This window comes from Chlorocebus sabaeus, chromosome 15 (genome assembly GCF_047675955.1).
Source record: "Chlorocebus sabaeus isolate Y175 chromosome 15, mChlSab1.0.hap1, whole genome shotgun sequence".
Taxonomy (NCBI): Eukaryota; Metazoa; Chordata; class Mammalia; order Primates; family Cercopithecidae; genus Chlorocebus; species Chlorocebus sabaeus.
The window spans coordinates 21,508,500-21,527,107 of NC_132918.1; the positions used below are offsets into that span (position 1 = coordinate 21,508,500).

At 37.7% G+C, this 18,608-nt stretch overlaps 2 protein-coding genes across 6 annotated transcripts in view; one reads left to right on the forward strand and one right to left on the reverse strand.

Annotated features, from left to right (window-relative positions):
- Positions 1–18,608, reverse strand: part of LOC103221287 (EGF-like and EMI domain-containing protein 1) — a 476,806-nt gene that overhangs the window by 398,453 nt on the left and 59,745 nt on the right. For 3 of the 5 annotated variants that reach the window (XM_073023476.1, XM_073023477.1, XM_073023475.1), the window contains exon 3: positions 16,558–16,663. The exons of the other annotated variants lie outside the window; for them this stretch is intronic. The gene's annotated coding sequence lies outside the window, so the exon portion shown is untranslated. The remainder of the gene's footprint in view (positions 1–16,557; positions 16,664–18,608) is intronic. 5 annotated transcript variants of the gene reach the window in all.
- LOC103221288 (small ribosomal subunit protein eS10-like) lies at positions 8,913–9,530 on the forward strand. The gene has a single exon (XM_037988587.2). The coding sequence runs from the start codon at positions 8,950–8,952 to the stop codon at positions 9,445–9,447; it is 498 nt and encodes a 165-aa protein (XP_037844515.2). The 5' UTR covers positions 8,913–8,949; the 3' UTR covers positions 9,448–9,530.

An 18,608-nucleotide genomic window follows, 5' to 3' on the forward strand; every position in this document is an offset into this window, starting at 1 on the left:
TGCCTGATTGCCCTAGACAGAACTTCCAACACTATGTTGAATAGGAGTGGAGAGAGAAGGCATCCCTGTCTTGTGGCAGTTTTCAAAGGGAAATTTTCCAGTTTTTGCCCATTCAGTATGATATTGGCTGTGGGTTTGTCATAAATAGCTCTTATGATTTGGAGGTACGTTCCATCAATACCGAATTTATTGAGCGTTTTTAGCATGAAGGGCTGTTGAATTTTGTCAAAAGCCTTTTCTGCATCTATTGAGCTAATCATGTGGTTCTTGTCTTTGGTTCTGTTTATATGCTGGATTATGTTTATTGATTTGCGAATGTTGAACCAGCCTTGCATCCCAGGAATGGAGCCCACTTGATCATGGTGGATAAGCTTTTTGATCTGCTGCTGAATCCGGTTTGCCAGTATTTTATTGAGGATTTTTGCATCGATGTTCATCAGGGATATTGGTCTAAAATTCTCTTTTTTTGTTATGTCTCTGCCAGGCTTTGGTATCAGGATGATGTTGGCCTCATAAAATGAGTAAGAGAGGATTCTCTCTTTTTCTATTGATGGGAATAGTTTCAGAAGGAATGGTACCAGCTCCTTCTTGTACCTCTGGTAGAATTCAGTTGTGAATGCATCTGGTCCTGGACTTTTTTTGGTTGGTAGGCTATTAATTATTGCCTCAATTTCAGAGCCTGCTACTGGTCTATTCAGGGATTCAACTTCTTCCTGGTTTAGTCTTGGAAGAGTGTAAGTGTCCAGGAAATTATCCATTTCTTCTAGATTTTCTAGTTTATTTGCGTAGAGGTGCTTATAGTATTCCCTGATGGTAGTTTGTATTTCTGTGGGATCGGTGGTGATATCCCCTTTATCATTTTTTATTGCATCTATTTGATTCTTCTCTCTTTTCTTTTTTATTATTCTTGCTAGCGGTCTATCAATTTTGTTGATCTTTCCAAAAAAACAACTCCTGGATTCATTGATTTTTTTGGAGGGTTTTTTGTGTCTCTATCTCCTTCAGTTCTGCTCTGATCTTAGTTATTTCTTGCCTTCTGCTAGCTTTTGAATGTGTTTGCTCTTGCTTCTCTAGTTCTTTTAATTGTGATATTAGAGTGTCAATTTTAGATCTTTCCAGCTTTCTCTTGCGGGCATTTAGTGCTATAAATTTCCCTCTACACACTGCTTTAAATGTGTCCCAGAGATTCTGGTATGTTGTATCTTTGTTCTCATTGGTTTCAAAGAACATCTTTCTTTCTGCCTTAATTTCATTATATACCCAGTAGTCATTCAGGAGCAGGTTGTTCAGTTTCTGTGTAGATGAGTGGTTTTGATTGAGTTTCTTAGTCCTGAGTTCTAGTTTGATTGCACTGTGGTCTGAGAGACAGTTTGTTATAATTTCTGTTCTTGTACATTTGCTGAGGAGTGCTTTACTTCCAACTATGTGGTCAATTTTGGAATAAGTGTGATGTGGTGCTGGGAAGAATGTATATTCTGTTGATTTGGGGTGGAGAGTTCTACAGATGTCTATTAGGTCTGCTTGCTGCAGAGATGAGTTCAATTCCTGGATATCCTTGTTAACTTTCTGTCTCGTTGATCTGTCTAATGTTGACAGTGGGGTGTTGAAGTCTCCCACTATTATTGTATGGGAGTCTAAGTCTCTTTGTAAGTCTCTAAGGACTTGCTTTATGAATCTGGGTGCTCCTGTATTGGGTGCATATATATTTAGGATAGTTAGCTCTTCCTGTTGAATTGATCCCTTTACCATTATGTAATGGCCTTCTTTGTCTCTTTTGATCTTTGATGGTTTAAAGTCTGTTCTGTATCAGAGACTAGTATTGCAACCCTTGCTTTTTTTTGTTCTCCATTTGCTTGGTAGATCTTCCTCCATCCCTTTATTTTGAGCCTATGTATGTCTCTGCATGTGAGATGGGTCTCCTGAATACAGCAGACTGATGGGTCTTGACTCTTTATCCAGTTTGCCAGTCTGTGTCTTTTAATTGGAGCATTTAGTCCATTTACATTTAAGGTTAAGATTGTTATGTGTGAACTTGATCCTGCCATTATGATATTAACTGGTTATATTGCTTGTTAGTTGATGCAGTTTCTTCCTAGCCTCGACGGTCTTTACATTTTGGCATGTTTTTGCAAGGGCTGGTACCGGTTGTGCCTTTCCATGTTTAGTGCTTCCTTCAGGGTCTCTTGTAAGGCAGGCCTGGTGGTGACCAAATCTCTAAGCATTTGCTTATCTGTAAAGGATTTTATTTCTCCTTCACTTATGAAACTTAGTTTGGCTGGATATGAAATTCTGGGCTTAAAATTCTTTTCTTAAAGAATGTTGAATATTGGCCCCCACTCTCTTCTGGCTTGAAGAGTTTCTGCCAAGAGATCTGCTGTTAGTCTGATGGGCTTCCCTTTGTGGGTAACCCGACCTTTCTCTCTGGCTGCCCTTAAGATTTTTTCCTTCATTTCAACTTTGGTGAATCTGGCAATTTTGTGTCTTGGAGTTGCTCTTCTCGAGGAGTATCTTTGTGGCGTTCTCTGTATTTCCTGGATTTGAATGTTGGCCTGCCCTACTAGGTTGGGGAAGTTCTCCTGGATGATATCCTGAAGAGTGTTTTCCAACTTAGTTCCATTTTCCCCCTCACTTTCAGGCACCCCAATCAGACGTAGATTTGGTCTTTTTACATAATCCCATACTTCTTGCAGGCTTTGTTCATTTCTTTCTCTTCTTTTTTCTTTTGGTTTCTCTTCTTGCTTCATTTCATTCATTTGATCCTCAATCGCTGATACTCTTTCTTCCAGTTGATCGAGTCGGTTACTGAAGCTTGTGCATTTGTCACGTATTTCTCATGTCATGGTTTTCATCTCTGTCATTTCGTTTATGACCTTCTCTGCATTAATTACTCTAGCTATCAATTCTTCCACTCTTTTTTCAAGATTTTTAGTTTCTTTGCGCTGGGTACGTAATTCCTCCTTTAGCTCTGAGAAGTTTGATGGACTGAAGCCTTCTTCTCTCATCTTGTCAAAGTCATTCTCCGTCCAGCTTTGATCCATTGCTGGCGATGAGATGCGCTCCTTTGTAGGGGGAGATGCGCTCATATTTTTTGAGTTTCCAGCTTTTCTGCCCTGCTTTTTCCCCATCTTTGTCGTTTTATCTGCCTCTGGTCTTTGATGATGGTGACGTGCTGATGGGGTTTTGGTGTAGGTGTCCTTCCTGTTTGATAGTTTTCCTTCTAACAGTCAGGACCCTCAGCTGTAGGTCTGTTGGAGATTGCTTGAGGTCCACTCCAGACCCTGTTTGTCTGGGTATCAGCAGCAGAGGCTGCAGAGGATAAAATATTGCTGAACAGCGAGTGTACCTGTCTGATTCTTACTTTGGAAGCTTCCTCTCAGGGGTGTACTCCACCCTGTGAGGTGTGGGGTGTCAGACTGCCCCTAGTGGGGGATGTCTCCCAGTTAGGCTACTCAGGGGTCAGGGACCCACTTGAGCAGGCAGTCTGTCCATTCTCAGATCTCAACCTCCATGTTGGGAGATCCACTGCTCTCTTCAAAGCTGTCAGACAGAGTCGTTTGCGTCTGCAGAGGTTTCTGCTGCTTTTGTTGTTGTTGTTGTTGTTTAGCTGTGCCCTGTCCCTAGAGGTGGAGTCCACAGAGACAGGCAGGTTTTCTTGAGCTGCTGTGAGCTCCACCCAGTTCGAGCTTCCCAGGGGCTTTGTTTACCTACTTAAGCCTCAGCAATGGCAGGCGCCCCTCCCCCAGCCTCACTGCTGCCTTGTGGTTAGATCGCAGACTGCTGTGCTAGCAACCAGGGAGGCTCCGTGGGCGTGTGACCCTCCTGGCCAGGTGTGGGGTATAATCTCCTGGTGTGCCCGTTTGCTTAAAGTCCAGTATTGGGGTGGGAGTTACCCGATTTTCCAGGTGTTGTGTGTCTCAGTTCCCCTGGCTAGGAAAAGGGATTCCCTTCCCCCTTGCGCTTCCCAGGTGAGGCGATGCCTCGCCCTGTTTCAGCTCTCGCTGGTCGGGCTGCAGCAGCTGACCAGCACCGATTGTCCGGCACTCCCTAGTGAGATGAACCCAGTACCTCAGTTGAAAATGCAGAAGTCACCAGTCTTCTGTGTCGTTTGCGCTGGGAGTTGGAGACTGGAGCTGTTCCTATTCGGCCATCTTGTTCCACCCCCCAAAAATAAAATTTTTTTAAAAAGTCAAGGAAGGGCCCATTGCAAGCCCTGTTTATCCCTAGGTAGCTGTGGGACAAAACCATAAATCATTAAAGTTAAAGATCTTGGTTGAAGTCTTGGCTCAGCTACTCAGGATCTGTGACTTAGCCAAATCAATTAAGCTTTCTGGATCTCTGTTACCTCATCTCTAATTTGAGAATAAGAGCTCCCTCACAGAGTGGGTGTGAGCTTAAATGAGGTAACATACAAGAAAGCACCTTGTTAAATGTGTTTTTTTAACTACTATACAAATATGATACTATTAGTTGAGCATTTTGGAAAAAAAAAAGTTTTAGCTTTTTTTATAATTATATATGCATATAGTAATTTAAAAGCTATGATATATAATGTGTATATTATATATAATGTGTATAGGGGTGTGTGTGTGTGTGTATTCTCTAGAGTACGTTGGTTCTATATGAAATAATAATACTCAAGATATCCCCATTAGAAAGGCTATATAGTCAAATGGGTTTGAATACACAGAAATCTATATGCCCTTCTATGGGAGTAAAATATACATTAGCACATTAAAGACTCTGGAAAATCCTTACAAGAATGAATAGTATGTTAGGTTACTTAACAAAGCTTTTCCCAAATTTATTTGAACACGAAAACTTTACTTAATGTAACATTTCTTAAAATACAATGGAAGCAGTGATCCACAGAATAAATTTTGAGAAATATAGTACATTAGAGCAGATTATTCATGTTCAAAATATATAATAATGCATCTAACTTTTTGCTGTTCTTGATCAATAGAGAGTGTCCAGCTCCTGTTGAGACCAAGATCCTAGCCTATGCAGCTACATTTGTACCTTCAATGTCTTTTGAGTTTCTCAATTCTCTTGACTGTCACTACTCTCCTCCCTTTATCTTAAGTAGGATTCAACTTTTGGCTTTGTCTTCTCTGTTCTAATTTGCCTCTCTCAGGAAATGTATTATTAAATTACCCTCAAAAAAGTCTGCCCAGGTTATCTGGGCCCCTAGGACTCTCCTATCTGAAAAATAACCCTGCAGCAGCAGGCCCATCAGCTACTTCCTCCTTTCTTCTACATCTACCCTTCAAATGCCAGACTCACCAGACTGACCTGAGAGCAGAGAACTTTGGGGGCAAGTTTCATTTTCTTTACCCAACATAAAATACTCTAATCACTTAAGGGAATTTTAATGATTGATTACCATGTTTGTAGTTTCTAACATTGAGTAGCCTACACCCCAATAGAGAAGAGTAGAATGTCCCATTACAGCTACAACTATTATTAGTTGGCTTTTATGAAACAGTAAGGAATTTACAGTTATAAAAATAACTAATAAGTGAAATTACCCCTACCAAACCAATTGATAAATCACAATGGTCTTTGTTGTTGGTAATATTGTTAGTGCATTTCTAGTGCACAATACCCAGAAATAAACAAGAAGGAGTAAAATCTCACAACACACAAGCACACAAGTGCACACATACATCATATACTTCAAATTCAAATGGCAAGGAAGATATATTATTACAAGAAATAGCAAGTACAGAATATCGGCTTCTGCAGTAAAAGTACATTACCTTTTTTACTCAGAATTTCATTTCAAACTGTTTATCAAGTTCCTTTAAGAGAAAATGGGATTTTAATTTGCAGTTGACAAACTAAAAAGCGTATTTTAAAATCTTATTTTGTACCTCATAGAACCAGAGAAGTTTGATTTTGAACACCAAAAAAACAAACAAGAAAAGAAAAACTGTTGGCTGCAAGCAACAAAATAGAAGAAATAATTACATAGTACCCCCGTATCCACCATTGCACTTTCTGAGGTTTCAGTTACTCGCAGTCAACTGAGGTCTGAAAATACTAAATGGAAAATTCCAAAAATAAACAATTTATAAATTGTAAATTACACAGCATTCTGAGTAGCATGATGAAATCACACGCCAGTCCTCTCCACCCTGCTTGAGACACAAATCATCCAGCATAGCCACACGATTTTTACCACCTGTCCATTGGTCACTTAATAGGTGTCTCTCCTAACAGATTTTCTGTCATGGTATCTCAGTGCTTGTGTTCAAGTAACCCTTCTTTTACTTAATAATGTCCCAAAGGTGCAAGAGTAGTGATGTTGGCAATTTGAACATGCTGAAGTGACATCATAAAGCACTTCGTCTAAGTAAAAGGTGAGAGTTCTTGACTTAAGGAAAGAAAGAAAAATCATATGCCGAGGTTGCTAAGATCTACAGTCAGAATGAATCTTCTGTGAAACTAGGAAGAAGGAAAAAGAAATTTGTGCTAGTTTTGTTCTTGTACCTCTAACTTCAAAAGCTAAGGCCAGTCATTCATCTCACTTCATCTCATCACATGAGCATTTTATCATCTTACATCATCACAGGAAGTGAAAAGGTAAGCACACTATAATATTTAATATCTCAAATATCTTTCAGAGATATTTAGAGAGAGACCACAATCACATAACTTTTATTCCAGTATATTATAATTGTTGTATTTTAATATGTTATTTTTAATCTCTTACTGTGCCTAATTTATAAATTAAACTTCATCCTAGGTATGCATTTATAGGAGTAAACATAATATATATAAACACACTATGTGTGTGTGTGTGTATATATATATACACACTATGTGTGTGTGTGTATATATATATACACACATACAGGGTTCAGTACTATCTGTGGTTTCAGGCATCCACTGAGGGTCCTGGAATGTATCCCCCTTGAATAAGGAGTGACTACTATACATGCAAGATTTGGCCATTTGAATTACATAACATTTTATTTTCCTTTGATATTTAATCCCTTTTATATTCTATTACAGCTATATCTTTAAAATATACTTAAATTCTTCAGTGGCATTACACATACAAGGAGTTGAGATCCAAACTATTTAGCATGGCAACAATATGTGTCATAATATTAACATCCAGTCCTATGAGCCACAACTCGGCAAGCCCCGTTTCCCACCATGACCTTGTTCCTGTGTCACGCTGAATGTATTCCTGAAATGCCATGCATCACTTTACAATCTATCTTTCTGTCCCCATAACTGGAATTTAGACTTTTCAATACTGGAGGTAGGTACACCTTACACAGGTCCTAAGTAATCACTCAACGATGTGTATGTATAATGAGCGAAAGTGTAAATGAAGATAATAATTTAGCTCATACTTTCTACAGGAATACTGTTTCTTAAGAATCCTGACTGGGTTCAAACACTGAAACTGTTTGAAGTATAAATCTCTTATATCCCTTTCAGGGAAATGATATCAGTTTTGTTTTTCATAACAAATACATTCCTCCATTATAATGAAACAGCACTGCACGGTGGTTGCAAGGATGAACTTGGGAGCCAGACTGCCTGACTTCACACCTTGGCTTCATCATTTGCCACCTGTATGATCTCAGATAAGTTACTTAACTTCTCTTCACCTCAGCATGTCATCTGTAAAAGAAGACTATTAATAGCACTTACATTATAGGGTTGTTCTGAATATTAAATAAGCCAACATGTGTAAAGTGATTAGGACAGTACTTAGCATGTAGAAAGCATGATTTATGAGTTAGCTACTAGTGTCGCTATCATCCACATTAGACATGTTCTAGTTCATCACTCATTATACTGTGTAGAATCAAATAACCCTGGATGATGCCAGGTCATTCTCTTAAGTTATCACATTTGCAATATCAGGGAATTCTCAAAAAGTCTTTTTAAAACTATTTCTCATGGTGCTAACACTGGCCATGCAAAGCATACCTAAAAGGGTGTGTTAGTAAAAACACTTCCAAAGCTTCTATTTTCAAATCAATGTCAGGGAAGTAAATCTTCTGCATAGATTCTAAATGACAGGATGCTCCTTTACTGGGCACACAGGAAGATGTCAGATAGTTACTACTCTACTTCCCGAAAAACAGTCCACTTATCCCTTTTTTATGCTTGCTCCAATTCCCATCAATCTGCCATACTTTCTGTCAAGTTACATAAAGCAGAATACAGTTGCCTTATTATAGACTTGCTACAACCCTGATAGGAGCTCTAATCTCATGCATCCTTATGTGATGAACAAAATAACACTGGATTTAACACTGTCAGCTCATGCTAAGAACATATATCAATAGATCTAGATGATACAGGTGGAGTATCCCTTATTCAAAACGCTTGGGATCAGAAGTGTTTCCAATTTCAGATTTTGGGGGGATTTTAGAGTATTTACATATATATAATAAAATATATTTTCTAGGATTTTGGAATATTTACACATACATAATAAATTATCTTGGGATGGGGATATTTATACATATATAATGAAATACCAAGTCTAAACATAAATTTCATTTATGTTTTATACATACCTAATACATGTAATCTGAAAGTAATTTTATGTAAGATTTTCAATAACTTTTTGCATGAAAAAAGTTTGCATACGTTGAACTATTACAAAGCAAAGTGTCACTATCTCAACCACTCATGGGGACAATCTGTGGTTATTCAGCATCATCATCATTCCTAACTCTGAATTTATATGCTAGCCATAAGCAATTTTCTTATAATTACTCAAACATAAGTACTTAACAGTAAAAAATACAACATATCATTAATAAAGTGAAAAAATAATGGGTTCAGTGTAACTTGTGGCATCATGTCAGTACTCAGAAAGTTTCAGATTTTGGGGAATTTGAGATTTCAGATTTTCTAATTAGAAATGTTCAACCTGGAGCCCCGGCCCCGGCCCCGGACCCTGTAGCCGCCGAGATGTTGATGCCTAAGAAGAACCGGATTGCCATTTACGAACTCCTTTTTAAGGAGGGAGTCATGGTGGCGAAGAAGGATGTCCACATGCCTAAGCACCCAGAGCTGGCAGACAAGAATGTGCCCAACCTTCATGTCATGAAGGCCATGCAGTCTCTCAAGTCCCAAGGCTACGTGAAGGAACAGTTTGCCTGGAGACATTTCTACTGGTACCTTACCAATGAGGGTATCCAGTATCTCTGTGATTACCTTCATCTGCCCCCGGAGATTGTGCCTGCCACCCTACGCTGCAGCCGTCCAGAGACTGGCAGGCCTCGGCCTAAAGGTCTGGAGGGTGAGCGACCTGCGAGACTCACAAGAGGGGAAGCCGACAGAGATACCTACAGAGGGAGTGCTGTGCCACCTGGTGCCGACAAGAAAGCCGAGGCTGGGGCTGGGTCAGCAACCGAATTCCAGTTTAGAGGCGGATTTGGTCGTGGACGTGGTCAGCCACCTCAGTAAAATTGAAGAGGATTATTTTGCATTGAATAAACTTACAGCCAAAAAACCTTAAAAAAAAAAAAAAAAAAAAAAAAAGAAAGAAATGTTCAACCTGGGCCAGGCACAGTGGCTCGCATCTGTAATCTCAGCACTTTGGGAGGCCGAAGTGGAAGGACCATGAGGTCAGGAGTTCGAGACCAGCCTGGCCAACATAGTGAAACCCCGTCTCTACTAAAAATGCAAAACTTAGCCAGATGTGCTGGTGCGCCCATATTCCCAGCTACTCAGGAGGCTACGGCAGAAGAATTACTTGAACCCAGGAGGTGGAGGTTGCAGGGAGCCGAGATCGCACCACTGTGCTCCAGCCTGGGCAACAGAGCAAGACTCCATCTCAAAAAAAAACAAAACAAAACAAAGAAATGTTCAATCTGTTAAAAGCTGCATTTCACTTCATAGTATCTCCTAGTAACGCTCATTTAGGATTGCAGATTCATAAGCTTGTTCAATTAATGATTTTTGCATTTTTTCTAAATTAAATCTTCTTCTCACACTAATATTATAATTCAATTAAAGTAAGCCATCAAGTTTCCTTTGCATAATTTGCTCTTTATAAACCCCCTGCCACTTTCTTCCCATTTTCATTGTTTCAATAGGCCAACTGCTGAAATGAAGCTGTGAATAAGGAGAGAATGTTTTCTCAACATCCTATATTCATTTGCCATAACAAATTACCATAAACCAAGTTGGATAAGCAACAGAAATTTACTGTCTCACAGTTCTGAAGGCTAGAAGTCTAAAATCAAGGTGTCAGCATGGTTGGTCCTTTCTGGGCACTACGAGAGAAAATTTTCCATTCCTATCACCTAGCTTCTGGTGGTTTGATGGCAATCTTTGGCATTCCTCGGTTCGTGGCTGCATCCTCCTGATCTGTGCCTTCATCTTCTCATGGCATTCTCCCTGTGGGCATGCCTCTGTATCCAAATTTTCCCTTCTTATAAGGACACCGGTCATATTGGATTCAGGGCCCACCCTACTCCAGTACAATCTCATCTTAAGTAATTATATCTGCAACAACCCTGTTTCCAAATGAGGTCACATTCTGAGGTACTGGGAGTTAGGACTTCAACATATGAATTTTGGGGGAACAGGACTCAACTCACAACACTTCCCAAATTAAAAGTGCTCTTGGAGACATGCCATTTTAAGAAAATCATTTGACCAAACATTGTTTCCATACAGAACAGATGGAACCTGCAGAAAACCTACTAGATTCCTTGACTAGAAGCTAGTGGTTGGCTCAAAGCCATACTTGTGACCCAAAATTCAAGGTTTGTTCAGATTTCCCACACAGCAGGAAACAAAGCAGCAGTGGGGTCCTTCTTCTCTTACTCTGTGTACTTCACTTGTGATTCTCAGAGAATTTGCAATGAACAAGAAGCAATGCTTAGATAATGCTTTCTAGCTTAGAAGTCACATGTGGTATCTCATACAACCCTCACAAATAACAATCTGGCAGACAGAAAACTATGTCATAAATGATTATAAAGGCATCGTGGATGGTTAAGCTTGTAGGCTCTGGAGCCAGAATATATTGATATGGATCCAGATCCCTTTCTTCCTAGTTGTTTGACTATGAACAATTTGGATGTTTTGGGTGGGTACAAAAGTGGGGAAAGTAAGAGTATTCATCACATAAACTAGTTGTAACAATAATTTATTACAAGCAAATCATTTAGAATAGTATCTGGTACACAGTCAGTGCTCAGAAAAATTAAAGCTATTATTTTATAAATGATAACATTGAAGCTAGGGATATGAAATAACTTCTCCAAGATAATGCAGGCGGTCAGTGGTGAGACCCGAACTCAACCCCAGAACTCCTGAGGACTTTTCATGTCATCAGAAACCATTCCAGCAATATCTCATTTTTAATGTACATAAATATCACACTTTGAAGTAGCAGAGACATCTGGGGACTCTGCCATAGGCATAAGAGTAGACTACCAACCAGTACTGTTTGATATGGTTTAGTTCTATGTCCTCACCCAGATCTCACCTTGAATTGTAATAATCCCCATGTGTCAAGGGCAGGACCAGGTGGAGATAATTGAATCAAATCATGGGGGGCGGTTTCTGCCATGCTGTTCTCATGATAGTGAGTGAGTTTTCAGAAGACCTGATGATTTCATAAGGGGCTTCCCCTTCACTCAGCACTTATTCTCTCTCCTTCTGCCCTGTGAAGAACTGCCTTCTGTCATGATTGTAAGTTTCCTGAGGCCTCCCCAGCCATGCAGAGTTATGAGTCAATTAAACTTATTTTCTTTATAAATTACCCAGTCTCGGGTATTTCTTCATAGCAGCAGGAGAATGAGCAAATACCCTGTTGAATGCTCAAGATACCCCAACTGCAGGAATGCTTGTTCAGAGAACTGGACTTAGGGAAGGAAAGTCCTTGCAGAATCCCATTCCTCAGGCACCTCTGCATAATGTTCTGAAATAGCTGGTCTGACTAGACCAAGAAAGGCTAAGGAATTGCTAGCCCTGGACTTAAAAAAAGTTCTTTTATTTTTTTATTTATTTTTTTTTTTTTGGTCAAGCCCCACATGAATCTCCTAGGGTAGTCAAGAGAACTACTACTACTGTTATTAGTGTTGTTGTCAGTTTTTAATTTTAATTTTTATTTTTGAGATGGAGTTTTGCTCTTGTTGGCCATGCTGGAGTGCAGTGGCATGATCTTGGCTCACTGCAACCCCTGCCTTCCAGTTGCAAGCGATTCTCCTGCCCCAGCCTCATGAGTAGCTGCGATTACAGGTGCCCACTACCACTCCTGACTAATTTTTGTATTTTTAGTAAAGATGGGGTTTTACCACGTTGGTCAGGTTGGTCTCGAACTCCTGACCTCACGATCCACCCGCCTCTGCCTCCCAAAGTGCTGGTATTACAGGTGTGAGCCACCACACCCAGCCAGTATTATTATTATTCCTCGAACTGGATGTGCTATTTTATGTCTCCAGGCAATATACTATTCTCTCTTACCAATTTCATATTCTTGTTCTGTTCATCTTTAGGAATTACTTATAGTTTTTATTTTCAAATCTTTTGAGAAACCTTCTACCACCTCCCAATATGACATAGATGAACTCTCTCCATCATACTATGTGTAAGCTATATCATAATCACTGGTTTCCTGGTCTCTATTTCCCACTACACTAAGGATACCTTACTTGTTTTGGTATCTGCAGTACCTAGCACACAGCCTGGTATATAAATGTTTAATAACTAATTGAAAGACTAATGGGAAGATTGAATGGATAAATAAAAAACACAATAAAGAATAAAAGAAAAAAAGACACAAGAAGATCTCAGAGTCTTAGCATCCAACTATTAGGCACATTATTATTTAACTTGACTTCTGAAGACAGAAAAGGAAGACTGAATAAGTGATGAAAAGAGGTGTGACTTTGTGTGTGATATTAATCAGTTAATGAAGCTCCACGTTGTTCTGCCTGGATCCATAAAAATAAAAAAGAGAGAAAATTTCACCACCAGCTAACTAGACTGATTTGCATGTGTTCAAATCTTCAAAGTATTTCTTTTGATTCCTTTAATCAATAGCTATTTTTAAAAGCTCTTCATTACTTCCTAATTGTCCAAATTCATTTTCTTCATTTTTCCTTATTAGAGGCAGATTTTTCAAATGAGTTAAGTAGATCAGCAATTTTAGAATCATTATTAACTTCAAGCACTTCTCTCAGTTATTAGCATGGCCCTTCTCTCTCTAGGACTACAGTCTTTTCTTCATCTTTAAGAGGCCATCCGGTTTATTTTCCAGACTTATTTTTTCTATATATCTCAAATAAAGTCAAGTTTACCCAATAATAAGAGCAATCATGTTTACATTAAACCTGACCCTAGATAATTTAATGTATCACATCCCTGGATTTGGATGAAGATGCAGTGATTCCTTATTATATTAGCATATTAAAAATAAGTAAATAATTGGGATTTACCTAGATTTTAATCCATCCCAACCAAATAAACTAGTAAACCCATCACTATGGTCCATAAAACATCTTACAAATAATTTAAAGGAATATTTTGATACTTAAGTGTAGTATATTAAAATGAAAAATATACATATGCTTTGACACCAATGATTCCACTGCCAGAAATTTGTCCCACAAAATGTAAAACACCACATTATTGCAACACTCATTATTGTGCCAAAAAACTGAAAACAAAATACATATCCACCAATAAATAGGTGGTCAAAAATTTGTGGTACATTGATATTACGAAATACGCATCTGTTTGTATATGATTACATAGGCTGAGAAAGATACAAGAGTGTTCAACAGGTTGGCTACTGGGCAGGGGAGAAGTTTGAGGGGAAAAGAGGGAGGAAAAGGGAAGGTAAGAAAAAAATCATGAACATTCATGACAAAACAGTATATAGGATATGATCTAATTTATGTAATATTTCATGTGTGTATGAATATAAATAGGCATAAAAGGATGACCACCACAGTTATCTGAAAGTGACAGGACTGTACATTTTTACTCTCTTTTATTGCATATAATGGGCTTTTTAATAATTTAAAATTGTTTGATTTAAATTATTTTTATCACCTCAATTATTATTTATATGATTTGAAACACAAAATTAAAATTAAAGTTATTCTCATTGTGATATATATACTACGTGTGTGTATATATATATACACATAAATACACATACACAAACACACACATATATACACATATATACATACACACACACAGAGAGAGAGAGAGAGAGAGAGAGAGAGAGAGAGAGAGAGAGAGAGAGCGACAGCGAGATCAGACCAAGGATTATGTACTTGTACATCAGAACTCAAATCCAGCTACTGAAATAAGAGCTAGGTTATAGGCAGTACCAGCAGACTATAATCAACTTGTTTCAACTTGTTTGATAGACTACATATCCTAACAACTATAATAATTTTTAAAAGTCTTTGCTGATTTTAATTTTTAATCTTCTTTCAAGATTCCGCTAATGTCATTTCTTAACTCGGTTCTTCACTTGTTTCCCAAATGTTTGAATGATTTCCTAAGAAGTCTTCAAAATTCATTCACAAAAACTTCTGAAATTTACATACTTTTTGATATCTCATTTTAATAGGTGAAATGCAATACCATGTAGGAAATATCTGAATTCCTATTTCAGGTTATAATATAGCCCTCAGAATGTATCATCAATTTCTTTTGTGTATCATCAATTTATTTTTAAACTCAATAGGAGATCTACAGTAAGAGAAGAAATATTGTCAAAATCTAAAGGTAAACACACTTGGGCAACAACAATATGCAAAATGCAATGCAGAGTCCTGAAAGGTGTTTTGTATCATTGGTCTTCTCTCACGACTTTTGGAATTTTAGGGTACACAAACAAACTTGGGGAAAAGAAACACTGATATGTCTCGAATAATCTACTGTTTCCACCAACCCAAAACTGAAAAATAAGAATACTAGCTACCTGAATTTCAAAAAACATTTTAATTACTTTGGCATACAAAGGTGTTAAGAAATGGAATAATGAAAATACCCAACTACTAGTATAGGAAATAAAGAATAAATAAATCCAGGTATAATTTCTAGGCCATTATCATTACCATATGCCTCTTTAATTACCTTTCCCCTCCAGGACTTGATATTTTGCAAGATTTGCTCTACCAAAACAAATGAATGTATAAAGTAATAATTAATTTTTTAAAGTCTTAATGAATCAGCGATATGTGTAATTGCCCATTACAGCTATTGATCAAGATAAGGGAATCAGTGTTGCACATGTAGTTGAAATACTTTCTTTAAAGGCAAACAATTTGTTAACATGGATCAATGTATGATTTTTGTTAGCTTCTTAAAAATAATGAAAATGGTGGAAAGTATACCTTAGAGCTCAAAGCATCCACTGACCTCTTTCAGAATCAGTATTCCATAGTCAAAGAATAAATTGAGGTTAAAAGTCAGCTTTATTTTAATCCACAATTTTGTTTAAAAAAAAAAAAAAAAAAAAAAAGCAAAAACTAGCAAACAACCCAAAGAGATTATCAGGATTAATTTAGAAGAATAGCTCTGAGGTCACCCATGGAAAACGTGAGTCTTAATCTTATGCCAAGGGCAGAGGAGACAAATGGACATGAGTGATGAGTTCTCAGCATCCTTCCAATTTCACTTACAAAGATTCAAGTAATGGATATAAGAAAGCAAACATGTCAGCAGAAGATAATGAATGCAATATTTTGGTTAGCTTTTCATATCTATTTCTTTAACTTCTATAAGATAGGTTTTATTTTGTTTTTCCTGCTCTGAAAAGATAAATACAGATGTATTCTCACTCTCTGGAGACTAGAATCCGATGAGTAAGTCAAAACAAAGCCTTTTGAAATAACCCAGTCTTATGACAGATACAGTAAAGGATAAATTATTGGCCATCCTGGAAATTTCCCGCACGAGAAACATCTTAAATGTTTAAACTGTCCACAATTGACAGTTGATAAAGTTCCAACCTTGAAAACTAGGTTACGAAGTATTGAAACTTTGATAATCATGCAAGTTTCAGGTATTTTGCTTTTGTTTTTTAAATCAATGGCATGAAAGTAGTAAATCTACTAATAACTTGGCTTACTTATAAATTTACTAATAAATTGATTGCTAATAAATTCACTGAATTTATTAACAACAACTTCATGTTAATTCTATTTTGTTCCTTCACATACCACAGAGATCTCAGAGAAACCATACCAGCAATTTCAAACTATGGCTCTATGAAGGATCTAACATCTGAGGTCAGAATGAGGTTTACTTATTATTAAGCTTCCATTTCCTTTACAACACAAACTGTTTTGTACTTACTGCTCCCCTTTGAACTCTAATGGTGAATCATTAAAACCAAACTACAAAGCATATTTTGTGATGCCTGATTACACTATAAGCTAGAGGTTTTGCTCAGTGGCTAATTTTAAATGCTCACCAACCCCCTCCCCCGCCCCAACCCCCTAGCCATTAGTCTGAATTGACAAATTTGACTGGCCCCTAAAAGCAAAGCAAACAGCATCAAATCATAATAAAATTGTCTTGTCGGTGACTCACTGTTATTGACAGTGGGGTCCATGAAATCCCTCTGAACACTGGCACTACTGGCTTTCACTATCTGAGCATTTTCTTCCATTGAAACAAGTTCCCACTGCAGCGATAGCTAAAAGAAGGTTGAATGAGGAGTGGGGAGAATAGAGTTGAGAGAATAAAAAATATCATCACTATAGGCACCAATCTAGAAATTTCAACCAGCCCTTCCACAGCAAGGTTAAACAATGTTTTCATTATAAGTTAAGGCCTTACTGTCTAAAACTTTGCAGAATTCTGTGCAGAAGAAACTCTATCACCTTCAAGCTTGTAAAAATGCAGAACTCAGGCCTATCTGAGACCTAATAAATTGAAATCCATGTTTTAACAAGATTCCAAATGATCTGTATTCACATTCAAATTTGAGAAATACTGGTCGAAAAAAATTCCATGGATAAGAATGTGTGGCCAAAACAATCTAAAAATAAAAAAAAAAAAAAATGCTAGTAAGGACTTTAATAGGTGTCATACAACAATATAAGGAACTCATCTCATAGTCATTAACTTCCAGGAGTTTATAACATAGTTAAGATGACATCATGGGAAGATGTTCACACTGAGCTTTAACCAGTTTAAGCTAATAACATCGTGGGCAGATATTTTCAATAAGCTTAAAGCAGTGGCCTAGTACTGCATGCAAATACACAGTGACCCTTGGTGCACCCCCACCACTAAACCTGCTTAACATGGGAAGCTTGTGGCAACTTCACTAAGATGTTTCAAGGGCAGAAAGCACACTGGGGAAGGAAATAGGATGCCAACAAACTCCCCAAGGTACAGAATAGCAAGAGAGATGAATTGTTGTGCTGTGGTGCTGCATTGATTGCAACACACTGAAGCATTTTAAGTGACTTTGCAATAACCATAAATACATAATATAGGTAAAGGAGTTTGCTAAACTGAACCATTTCTCCTGGTGTGAATAAACTGTATAATGTCACTAGTTTTGTGACCTGAGTGCTGTCAAACATACTCTGAAGGTTCTGAAATACTCTCGCCAGAGGTTTGTAAAAGGATTGCATACCTCATCTTAAAAAGTAAACTGCCTCCAGAATTCTGCAATTAATCATGACAAGCACAAGTTGAGAAATCCCATTTAGATTTAGTACGATGATTTCCCTCCAGACTTTTGAATCAACTGTGGATTACAAATTTGATGATATGGGAAAGGGGCAAATAGAAAAGGGAGATGGAAGTCAAGGTGTAAACTGTCTGGTTTTAAATCAACTGTCTTTTAAATAAACAGATAGACTACAAAGCAGCACTTTCGTGGGTTCTGAGTTGTGACCTATCATTAGAAACACTTAACAGAAAAGTTTATTGTGCATTTTTGCACATGATGTGTGAATTTTCAGTTCAAAGAGATGCTCTGAATCTGCAGTGATTCTAAAGATGCCGAAAAACTTGACAAGTATGATTGAAGTAAAAAACAAAGTGAAATCATTCCTTCTAGTAACAGAGTTAGACAAGAAGTATTATAATTTACAGTGTAGGCATCCAGTTCATCACCTCGCTGGTTCCAACCAGGGCAGCACCGGTAGACAGGCTGCTGCTCCATGTTGTACACCTGTCTGTAGATGGTGTATTGCCGGGCCCTAACAAACACAGGGATCTAAATTAGGGAGATATAGTGCTCCCTCTTAAGGCCAAGCTATCTCAAATCCACTAGAAATTTCTCTCTCCAATTCAAATCCTGCCATATATATTTGTGTTTACAGACAGAGAGATAGGTGTATATATGTATATATAAACGTACATATGTGCAAGTAGTGTATAATTTGTATATATTATACACACACACATATACATACCTCACTACATATGCAACTCAGATTCATTATAGGTATAGGTTAATGAAAACTAAGAGAGACCCCCATATCCCATGTTATAAAAGATCCTAAGGATTGTTCAAGCTATCAAGAATAAAACCCAAAATTATGATAAGAATAACGAAATATTAAAAGATAATGAAGTACATGCTTTTCAATTTGATATTGAAAGCCCCTTATAGGCTGGCT

Coding starts and splice junctions, on each gene's coding strand:
- LOC103221288 (XM_037988587.2), top strand. CDS start 8,950: ATGTTGATGCCTAAGAAGAACCGGATTGCCATTTACGAACTCCTTTTT.